At 34.0% G+C, this 12,460-nt stretch overlaps 1 protein-coding gene across 1 annotated transcript in view; it reads left to right on the forward strand.

The window, feature by feature from the left end:
- The window catches only part of LOC119638562 (DNA replication licensing factor REC), a 21,312-nt gene extending 16,158 nt beyond the window's left edge, over positions 1 to 5,154 (forward strand). Inside the window, exons 2-6 of the mRNA XM_038035430.1 lie at positions 15 to 722; positions 914 to 1,507; positions 1,568 to 2,179; positions 4,095 to 4,218; positions 4,326 to 5,154. Coding sequence (XP_037891358.1) covers positions 15 to 722; positions 914 to 1,507; positions 1,568 to 2,179; positions 4,095 to 4,218; positions 4,326 to 4,749 — 2,462 coding nt within the window. The 3' untranslated portion in view covers positions 4,750 to 5,154. The remainder of the gene's footprint in view (positions 1 to 14; positions 723 to 913; positions 1,508 to 1,567; positions 2,180 to 4,094; positions 4,219 to 4,325) is intronic.
- The last annotated feature ends 7,306 nt before the right edge of the window (positions 5,155 to 12,460 follow it).

Genomic DNA, 12,460 nt, shown 5'->3' on the forward strand with positions numbered 1-12,460 from the left:
ACGTACTATTCCAGGCACTAGTCGCGGTCGCGGTTGGGGTACTACGCCACCAAATGCACCTCCTGCGGGGCCGCGGATTGCTGGAGATTTTTCATCAAGTTTTCTGAGACCTCAGATTTACGCCGTTCCTGAAGATGCCGAACAAATGATTCAATCTTTTACTATTGAAACTCCTGTTGGCTATCCCGGGTGGCGTTTATATTTCTATAGTTCAAATTTTGAGCAGAATAGCATAATCCATACGCGTATCAAACTTATGGAAACACATTACAAGAATTACGTAATGAAATATGATTTTGTGGACATACACAAAAAGGGCTATTTTCAGATAATGGCTAAAATATTGCAGCTGGATGAAGATTTGCAAAGAGATTGGCCTACATTACGAGATGACATACAAACTAATCCCTACAAAACGATGACTATTATGGCATTAGCTATGCAAACGCTAGCATTGGAGGCAGCCATTGGCGCTCATTCGGGTATAGGAAAAAGCGATGAATGCAACCATGTGCCACGAACAGCGAAGCCACGTAAAATTTATATTCGGCCGGAGGGATTTTTAGTGGAGCAGCCTATGGAACAAATCCCCTTAATGGAAATAGATCAATTGTATTGCGTGAGAGGTGTGGTGAAGTCTATGGGCGACGTAGAGGTGTATGCTTCATGGGTAGCTTACAAATGCAGTCGTTGTAAACAAGATCAAGCATTGAGACAAGGAGGTAAGTCTACGTGTTCATAAAGTTAAATGGCTTTGATAATTACATAAGTAATTGCTGATGTTTTGGCATTTTGGCATAGATAAAAAGGACAGCTATCTAAAAATGCAGTAAAATTAATAAAAAAAGACATACTAAAGGACGTACTACGATCTACCTTCAGGGGAAAAAGTCATGCTTGTTTTCTCTTTCAGATCTCCAACCCAACCGGCCAACTAGTTGTAAAACTCTCGGCTGTATGGCTAAACAAGGTTTCATAGAAATGCGTTCTTCGCCTTTTACCCGTTTAAAGGTGAAGCAAACAATAGAATTGACCGAGGCCCGGCTGGATGCATTACATTATGAAGATACGTCGATCGACTATTGTTTGGAAGCAGAACTAAATTATGACTTAGTTGATTCTGTGGTAATAGGTGAAGAAGTTGTAATGACAGGCGTTTTGAAAATGCGTAGTCTCCAAGAAGTAGCAGGGGGTAGACAAATGAAAGTTTACCTGAAGGTTTGCTCGACTACAAAGGCTGAACGGGCACCTCATCATTTCAACGAAGCTGATATACAAGCTATTACCACTATAAATGGAACGGCAGATAGTTTCAAATTGTTGGTTCATTCCTTGGCACCCGAAGTCTATGGCCATGAAGTAGTTAAAGCCGGTGCTTTATTATCGACAATTGGGGGCTCTGGTTCCCAATTACACGACGAAGAAGAAATCAATGTTCTCTTGATCGGTGATCCTGGCGTAGGTAAATCACGTATAGCTAAGATATGCGCCCAGATCTCACAGAAAGGTAATGAAATTTCATAAATATTTTTAATCATATATTAGAATATTTTTCTTTCTTTCTAAGGTGCTTTAATTCGTAGTAAGCAGAATTTGGCGGGCTGTGGCCCTAAACTAACAGTTGCTGTTAAAGGCCGTTCAAACAGTATCTTGGAATCCGGTGGTTTGTTAAGAGCAAATAGAGGCCATTGTGCTATAGATGATATAGATCGTTTATCTTCGCAACAGGATGCTTTGATTAGTCTCATGCAAGCTCAACTCGTAGCTATACCCACTGTCGCCATCTATGCAAATTTGAAAGCGTCAGCCTCTGTCATAGCTACCGCAAACTCAATGCACGGCCATTACGATCAATCGAAACTACTGACCAATAACATACGGATTAGTCCCGCACTTTTAAATGAATTCCATTTAATTTTTCTTATGTTAGACAAACCCAATAAGGAGGGCGATGCCATATTTAGTGAGCACGTTCGAGCTGTTCACGGTGGATTTAAGAAAAATACAACAATCATGAATAAATTCAACACTTTGCCAAAATTTAATAATACGGCAAGCGAAAAGGATTTAAGCGTAGAAAATATAGAACGCACCGATTTGATCGAACGTTTAAAGTTGCGTGCTGACGAAGGCGAAGAATTGGACCTAATACCGACCATCTTGCTAAAAAAATTTATAAGTAAGCAAAAGCGAAAAATAATTTTTCTAAATCATTTTTTCTACATACTAATTACACCTGCAAGTCATGTCCAGGTGCAATATGATCTTGACAGTATCGTTATCGATCAAAGGTGATCGCCCAGAGCGTGGCTTATCAGAAAGATCGAAATCACTTATTTGAAAGATTTTCGAACCACCTTCTACGTCTTCTATCATAAACTATATCTTCACAAAACACTTTCCATAAATTTCTAATGCTTCTGTCGCGTTTCTTTCTTGTTGGGATTCCTACAAAATACAATGACGTAAAAGAACTTTATCAGTAGCCGAGAATAGCTGACCGCGTCTTAATTATACTGCCATGAATCATCTTCATGTTCGTTCAATTGTTAGGTCATTGTACGTACATTCCACGCTAAAAAGAAGGAGCCAAATATAATTCCAATAAACATGAGCGTATTTGTTGAAACTTGTTGTAACCGGAACGGATAGCGTACCCCTAATATTTTGAACCGTACGACTCTATACAGCATTACACGGCTAGCATTTATTAGATTTTCCAAATAGAAGGAGATCAAGAGACTTCCGCTCTTACTACAACCCGACGCTTGAACGACCTGGCCTTAGTTCCAGACAAACCAAAATGCTCTTAGAATCGTAGAAGCAAAACTCCGGAATGTATAAATAGGTTTTTATTTTTGATGTTAATATTAAGTGGCCTAAGCCATGTCCAAATTTCAATATATATATATATGTTTCTATCCTAGAGGTGCCTCATCAGCGATATTCCTTTTTCCAAGTTACTAATATTTGCGCATACCGCTGCAGCATTTCCTTTTTCACATGCATTTCTTCACCTCACATATAAACGAGGCAAAATTTTTACAGATCAACTATATCCATCACCGAAGGATAAAAGGTATATTCATTTTGTTAAAACGTTTGCAACGTCTAGAAGGAAACTTCAGAGTGCCCACAAGGTATCTATATTTTTGATCAGCGTCAAATTCTAGATAGATTTTGGAACGTCCGTCTGTCCCCATATGTAATGTCTGTTGTGAACATTCTACTCGCCGCATAAATGAAGCTATCGACTTTAAATGTAGCAGAAACACGAAGGTTGGTGTTGAAGATAAGCTAAATTAGCCATAGGACATGCCTACAGTACCACATACACTGAGAACACTTCTCTTTTTCGAAAGGAGAAAAAAATAGGTTTCTTGTTCATTGCGCTCATAAGCACACTACAGCAGATAAATGCATACAAATTTGAACGATGGTCGACCATACTATAGTACGCCATAATTATGGGAAAAATTGACCGCACCTGCCCAGTGTCATAGTGTATCAAAATTTAATTTTTTTCTCAGGATATTTATAACGCGCAGAAACAAGCTTTAAAAACCCTATGAGGTATACAAATTCTTAGCCAGCAAAGCACGTAAAGCTTGTCGGTCTGTCTGTCTCTCCATCTGTTTGTTCGTCTGCCTAACTTTTTCCCCTTAGTAAAAAAGTAGGTATCGTCCAAAAATTTCCAAAAAAAAATGTGAACATGGCTCAAACAGATCAAAGAACTCGCACGCAACGCCCACACTTCTGTACAAACAGAACTGAGAAGACTTTCGCTTTTCGTGTCTTTTGCCCATTGCTCATAAACTGCAACAGTTACAAGACATATTTCCGCAGAAATTATTCTACGAGTATAGAAAAAATTAACCACGCCCAATCCAATCCAATGTTGTAGAATATGAAAAGTTATATATATTTTTTTTTTTTTGGAAACTTTTGTAAAACGACGATAATGGGTATAGAAGATTCGGTCGCTACGGAATATAGTTTTCGTACTTGTTTCAATTCTCCCGCCATTTTATATATCTTTGCCTCAAGTACTCTGTGTTAATAAAGGTAACATAAAATTTGTATTTTTTATTTAGCTTATGCCCGTCAGCAAGTGAAGCCATTATTCGTTGCTGACGCAACTGAGCATCTTCAGAAGTTTTATATGGAAATTAGAGAACAACAGCAAAGCGAAGAAGATGCTTTATCGATAAATTCTGGGTAATTAAATCAAAATTTTAATTATTATCAAGAAATAGGTAAAAATTAAAGAAATTAGTTTACTCTTAAGGAGGATGAATATCGATTTATGTTATTTTTTTTAATAGTCATCTCGCTGGATTGATTCGTTTATGTCAGGCGCGTGCTCGCATTGATTTCTCAACGGAAGTGACTAAGGCTCACGTTTATGATGTCATCTCTTTGGTTAAATACAGCAATGCTGATATCAAATTGGGAGATTATATCGAGAATAATCCATCTAGAAATCTACAAGCGATGGCAACCACCAGTCAACTTGCTCGCAATTCTAGCAGTGGAAGTGCGCCTAGAGGAAATGCAAAAAAATTTCTGCAAATGCTGCAAATGCGTTCGAAAGCCTTATGTCGCCGCATATTCGAATATGATGAATTAAAAGACATGGCCACCAGAGTGGGCATAACTTGCGGCGTTAGTAATCTTATCGATACCATTAACTATCAAGGTTTACTCTTAAAGAAAGGACCAAATATGTACGAATTAGTTGACGAGTAGGAGGGGTTGAGGTGACCGAATATTTCCGAATTAGATGAGGAGTAAGAGGAATTCAGGAGACCGAGTATGTACGAATTAGTTGAAGAGTAGGAGGTGTTGAGAAGTTCAAATATGTACGAATTAGATGAGGAGTAGAAGGAGTTGAAGAGATCAATTATGTACGAATTAGTTGAGGAGTAGGAGGAGTTGAGGAGACCAAGTATGTAAGAATTAATTGAAGAGTAAGAAAAGTTGAGGAGATCAAATATGCCCAAATTAGTTGAGGAGTAGGACGACTTGAGGAGACCAAATATGTACGATTTGTTGAGGAGTAAGAGAATTGAAGACATTTTCATCGTTCATTGTTATTAATATATACATATACATGAATACTTCATTTTTATTTGGAATAATTTTTTTTGTTTTCCTTTGTTTTTTCTGAATTGAAGGTATTTTTCTTGTTTTTTCTTGTATACATTTTCTTAAAGTTTAAAACTAACATTTCAATGCTTTTTCATGAAATTTCTTTCATGTTTCATTCACATAAATCTCTATGTGTGTGTGTGTGTATATATATATATATAATATAATTTAATTAGAATTGAATATTTCGAGGCTTTTTCTCTTTTAGTAACTCTATGTATTTCCAATAACTAGACACTTAAGTTACCAAATAAATTGATTAATAAATAATAATAAAAGAAAAAGAAAAATAAACAATTATATGTTTTCGTTGAAAATGTTTTAAAAAAGGTTTTCTCTTTAAAGAAATGATAGATTAGAAGAAGAGATAAAAAATGGACTCATTAGATTGTTTTATAAGTTTTCTTCCAATTTTATTTTCTCCTTTTAACTGGCGAACGAGGCTTAAATGTTTAGGCCGCTCTAAAGATTTTCGCTATCGTCTTCTTAATCTCCATTGAGATCAAAAGGTCAGCGAAGCGCGTTGTGGGGAAGAGATTCACGGGCCTGCGTGTACAGCTTTGCTATGTATTTGCAATGCTTCCCCTTACATAAATAGGTAGCAAGAAACGTAAAAAGTGGCGCCGGTAATCACAGTTTCCAGCCACGCCTAAAACAAGTGTTCAGAATGACAGCCATCTCTAAAATTTTACACGATCTATTTGCTTTTGTTTTATATTTGAGAAACTATTGCGTATTGGAACTGTGACACGAACGGTGCGTATAGCTCAACTGACATGAATAAACGATTTCAAAAAAAAGAGGAAAAAGATAGTAGCCCCTCGTCATGCCAGAGATCAAATTACGATTTTCGATTTCGAGTAAACCCGATCGTAATTTGCGATCGAAATATTTGACGATAGTAAGAATTTAAAGTGTAAAGTGATCTATAGTCCACCATTTGCCGTTATATGGAAGCTAGTTGAAAAAGTAGCTCGATCCGCACCATTTCTAATAGCGCTCGTCCTTATGATGAACACGTCGGTACAACAAATTTCATCATAATATGTATAAGAAAAATAATGCGACCTGTAGACTGACAGACAGACAGGCGAACAAGCTAAGGTCAACTTTGATTAATGCAGTTATTCACGTAAAGATTTCTCAAAAGAAGACCTTATGTGGGAGTTGATGAGGAAAATGATCCGATTCGAAGCATCTTCTCAACTAATACCTGCTAGAACTTGTCCGTGCGCCAAATTTCATACACCACTTTTCTTAATATAGTTACTCAAATACCGACTGTACTAGGATGAGAGTTGAAAAAGTGATACGTCCCGCCAAATTTCATCAAAATATCACAAAAATTTGCAACCTGTGAGTTAAAAACAAGAACATAGATGGGCGGGCAGACAGACAAACTTAGATCTGCATAATGAAAGGCGGGTCCATCTCAAATACTTCTAAGTGTTGTGTACATCCGCATAAACTTAATTTATCCTGGAAGCACGAGTGGTGGTGCAGGGTATAAAAATCGAAGATCAGAACAACAACGCCTTCGAAATGACTTTGAATCGATCAATGTAGTGTAAAGCACGCGGATATTACATACATCTCCATGCACTTAATATGACACAAGTGATGTATGACACAAGTGATGTAGGGCATAAAAATGAATAATTTATCGACCACCGGTTTACAACGAGTCTATGATCCATGGCTGTCAAGTAGTCTAAGCTTAACTTTATACAAGCAAGTATCAGCCAACTAGGCCAAAATGATGTTTACTATATATATTTTCGGGTACTAAAAAACGATCCCAATTCAAAAGTATAATATTAAAAAGAAGTATTTACGATAAAAAGCTAGAGATGTCTCATTTTATAATACGTCGCATAAATCATTTAATCAAGACCAAAAATAATAATGTTAATTTGGAATGCATTACTTGCCTAGTGGCGTTAAAAATAAAAAATGTTAACTTGGACTTGGAAAAAGAAAACGAATTGAAACAAAAGAAATTGGAAGCACATCGTCAACGTGTGCTAAATCTTTCCAAGAAAGAATGTAAAAGGCGGACAAAATTGGCCGAATTGAATAAAGAATTAGAAGAGAGACGCGTGCCGAGGAGAACAAACAGACTAAAAATTACAAACTAACCGAGATAGGCCCATAAAGAGTTCATTTTTTAAGACTTGTCATAAGTTCTGACGTCTTTTTACTTATTTGGCAAACGTAAGCGCTACGTCTTCGGACTTGATGATGCCTGCCATAAATACCAATACTTTACCTCCCTTCTAAGCACAACTTTATACAATACGCATTAGTAGGTGCTCCATATGTCTTCAGATCAAAAGCTCGCTAAGTGCTAGACGAAAATTATTCGAATTCGGTTATAAGTAAGGATAACTTTAACAACAATGAAGAAGAAAACTTATGCAACGGCGAACACGAAAGAAGAACGAAAAAAGTCAATGACAATGAAAATTCGGGAAAAAAAAAACGTTGACAAAAAATTGAAACCATTAGTAAAGTGCAGTTAAAAAATCCTAAATGTAAAAATTTTGTTATTAAAAATTTGAAATTTTTAAAAACTTTTACGAGTTTTGTTTTATTTTCATTAGTTTTTTTTTTTGTTTTTTTTTTATTTTTTTCTTCTTTTCCTTTGTTTAAATGAAAAATAGTGAATTAAAATATGTTTTCATAAAGTGTTGTTTTAAATATTTTAGCTAAAAAGGCAAGTGTTGCTTTTGTTGTTGTTCTTGTTGTTTTCGTATATTTTAAACATAAATGATAGATATATTAAGTGAATGTTAAAGCTGTTCGGTATATATATGCATTTTTCATTAATAAAATTTTATTTCATAGGCAAATAAATATTTAAGCTAATCAGTCTAAAAATAATAATAATAATAATGATAACAACAGATAATTTTTATTTATTTTTTTTTTTTTTTAATTATCTTTTTTATGTATTTCTAAATAAAATTGATTTATTTTCTTATTTAAATTTTTTATATAATAATGTTAAAACATTTCCTTATGAGATTTGTCGGGCATAGGAACAGTGGCGTATGTCATGTTGGCGTTGGATTATGTTTAAGATTTTGTTTAATTACTTTTCGAAAGGCTTTCAAACGATTAAGCCACGTTTCCTTCGGATTGTCATATTTGAGAACTAGAAGTTCAATATAGCCACTTGGACGTAGGGACTTAATTTGCTTTATTGTTAGATGTTTCCACTGCAAACGGAAAATATTCACTTTTGCTTTTTAAAGCTTTTGTTGGACCTATCTATAAATCTTCTAGTTTGGAAAGTCTGCGAAGACTTCAATTACAAGTTGCTGTATGCATAGACTGACTTTGCTTAGGAATCTGCAACGGCTAACAATTGACTAACAGAAAATGTAATTTAACACTAGATTGCCGGAACAAGTGAAATTGACCCCATCTGTATTTGAAAAAATTGAAAAAATTTTTTTAACAATTAAGAAAATTATATTCAGTATCAACTTAATCTTTTATATCCATCAGTGTTATTGTATCTATGTCTTCTCTCCAAGTCCAAAAAAGTGGATATGGTATATCTTCATATAAAGAATGCGCAAAATAATTTTCAAAATTCTTTCTTGTTTAGCTTATAAATAATAAGCAGAAATGGAAACTTGGTTACTCATAACTTTATGTGGGCGTGACTGATCTTTTTTTCATTTTTTCTCCATCCAAGTAAATATAGAAAATTTCTACTTTTTATCTTTTATAATTCATGAGTAATAACCAAAAATCCTTGAAAAACCAGATATGTTTCGAGTTCACGTCGTATTGTGGGCTAGTGCTTTGACAATATTGTTCCATTTTCAATGCGAACCTGCTTGCGCAAGAGCCTCCAACGCCGAATTTGAAGTTAATAGCTTCATTTTTGCGATCAAGAGAATGTTTACTGCAGACAGACATCGATTAAGAATTTCTTGCTGATCAAAGAATATGTATACTCTAAGCGGTCTCTCGAGCTTTCTTTGGGGTTTCGCAAACGTATGGGTGCAAATAATATTTACTGATTGATTGTTAATAACATTACACAATAAAAGGCCATTTGCCTGATGCGCTATTCCACTATATTATGAATCGATAAAAAAAAATCTCTTTTCTATTTAATTGAGATGTGGAATAAATTTTGACACGCCCCATTTACATAAATAGGGCGTGTCAGCTTTGAATATAGTTTATTAAAAAAAAAAAAACAAATAAATCTTGAGGTTTGTCCTTTTGAACCAAATATGATCTCTTTCAGGCAAAGTAGACATATATTCAACATACGCCAATCTAGTGTTAAATGCCTGGCAATCCTCTCTATACAAATAAAGGAAAAAACTTTAAAAGCAAAAGATTCAGCATTGCACTCAGTGAAAATTATGTCGTTTGCTTTTCCCCAGTTATGATAAGTGACAATTAAAGTACTTATTTTAGATAATCTGTAACAGCTAGATCTAGAAATTCTCAATGTCTGTCTGTTATTCGAAGTAATTATTACGTTTAGGGCTACTCTTAAGTGTCACTTGAAGAGGATCGGAGGTTATAGAGACGGACGCTCGTGTCATCGCAAAGCCCTGCGGGATCTCCTATTAAAAATCATAGGTCGAAGAAGACCACACGTAGGGCAGACTACACGGCATAAGACCAGGACTTGTGATCGGCCCGTTTGGTAAGCAGGTTTCATCAGTTCGTTTATTCCTACAAAAGGTAAAGCATGTCTATTTATTTTAGATGTAACCGTGTGTGGAATGTCTCTTTGACCAAAATTGAAAACCCCTCCATATCCCCCCAACCTAGCTAGCTCAGCAATGACACATGCGTCCGACATGCGTACAACCGGCGTTCCTTTCCAAGTGCCACTCAAGAGTAGCCTTAAAAATAATAAAGTCAGTACTCCGACAGACAATGAGGATTTGCAGGCATAGCCGTTACAAATCCTACACTCTTGACTATTAAAAAGTAATGTGCATGAATAAAATTATTTTCAAAACTTAAAACAAGTCTGTAATTAACATTAAAACTATGTTTTCTTAAAAGATTAATAACAGTTTATGTATGTATGTATGTGTGTGTGTGTGTGTGTGTGTGTGTGTTCATTTTCTAAGATATCCCAGATTAAATTTTAGATTTGTCTTTTTTTTTTTTATTTTCATGGCGACTACTTTTCGGTTGACAGTAATATTCGTAGCTTAGGAGGTAAGGAGAACTATTTAATAGAAATTAAAGTATTTTTTTTTTTTATTATTTACTTAACCGTTTCTTTTAATTTTAAGTTTTGTTTGTTTTTTCATAATTATTCTATTCTATAATTTTTATCTTTTAGATATATATATATATATATATTTTTTTTTTTTTCGAATTAGGTTATAATAAAGTGTGTGTGCAAAGTTTTTTTGCTATATTTTCTATTCAATTATAATCTACATCACATGCTCTTTGAAAGGTTTATGCTATTGAACGCCGATCTTTAATTCTTCACATTTCAAGTGACATACTTAGCGGTATTTTTTATCTGGCGAGCTTTTGGCACGAATTTTTTGTTCTAACACGAATCCAAAAGAAAAAAACATTTCTTCCAATTCTTACAGAAATTTGCGTATGCAGCAACAACAAATAATTGTGGAAATGGCGTGAACAGAAGTCGATGGGTTTATGCCCATGCATATGTTAATGACTTGGTCTACCGCGGGGAACACAGCATTTCGGTATTCAGCACTTATTTGGTGTTAGAGTGTTCAGTTTGCTATCAAGCGAAATTGTGAAATTGATTTTTATTCCTAAAGTCAATTCAAAATTTTATATGTTGTACTTATGGACTGAATTTTGCCTGTACACTAATTTTATTTTATTTTTTTTTATAATAAAAATTATTTGTTTTCGTTTTATATATATGTAATATGAAATTCATTCTGAATTTTTTTGCACGGTCCTTGGGAAAAATATTTACAGTCTTTTCACCATACACGACCTTTTAAAGTTGTAGAACACATATTTAAATTTTGCAATTTTTTACACGATTTTTTTTTGCACGGTCCTTTGGGAAAATTTTTACAGTTTTTTCATTTTACACGATTATTTAAGGTTGCAAATTTGGCAATATGTCGCATGCATTTTTTTACACAATTTTTTTTTGCAGGATTTTCTAAGCAACGTATATCCCGCGAAAGAAAGAGTTGGCTATCGTTTACAAACAAAATTCAAACCAAGGTATGTGTATGTGTACCGGGAGTAGGTAATAACACCACAGGCGACCATGAAACATTCTGTACCATCCCTCCAATTGTTCATTTAATGACTTTCCAATAATAAAGCTTTATATGGGAACTTTCCGTGAAAATGGTCCGATCCAAACCATTTTCAACAAAACTTCGTTCTTGGAGCAAAGTATGTCAGTATGCCAAATTTCATCTGAATATTTCGGAAATTACGGTATGCACGTTGAGCACAAGAAAACAAGACCAACAGGCGGACGGACAAATAAGCGTAGATCGATACAGAAAATGAATTTTAGTCGATCGGTATATCGACCAACTGTCTTTAACAAACAAGATTTTGTAATTTTCAGCCACTTGTCTGTTCAGGCTGCTTCCAGGATAACAAAAGATTCGATTTTTTATTATTGCTGTGAAGGAAATTTAAAAATAATTAAAAATAGATTATATGCGGTATAGATTATTGAACGATCCGATTAAACCGAATATAATTACTTTTTAACATAAATATATTTTCTATTTTCTAATATTTTTTTCTCCAATATTTTCACAGTGTGCGAATAATAATGGATTGATTTTGGTGGTTTATAATAATTTTAATTTTTAAAAAATTAAATTAGTGCCTTAATTACATTAATAATGCTAATAATAATTTGGATGTGTGTGAGTATTGTTGTTGTTGTTTTTGTTGGTATCGAGATATTTCTACTGTGTAAAATACTTTTCATTCTTACGTCAATAAACATATTTATATATATAGAAATATGTATGTAATTTTTCTTTCATTATATAATGCCTGAGAAATAAATCCTTTTTTTCTACACATTTTTCTTAAAAACCCAATTAAGAGATAATTGAAGTAATTTATTAAGCTAAAAAAAAAAAGTACATGTATATTAACAAAAAAAAAAAAAAAAAAAATGATTTTCATAAAACAAAAAAATAAATTCTGTGTACACATACAATTATATATATAATTCGCTTAGTAAAAAAAAGGTACATTACATATATTTAGTAAAAATATGTATATCAGAGAGCATAATTTGATATATCAACTCTGATTACTGTTTTTTTTTTTTTTTTTA

This window comes from Glossina fuscipes, unplaced genomic scaffold (genome assembly GCF_014805625.2).
Source record: "Glossina fuscipes isolate IAEA_lab_2018 unplaced genomic scaffold, Yale_Gfus_2 90, whole genome shotgun sequence".
NCBI classification, from domain to species: Eukaryota; Metazoa; Arthropoda; class Insecta; order Diptera; family Glossinidae; genus Glossina; species Glossina fuscipes.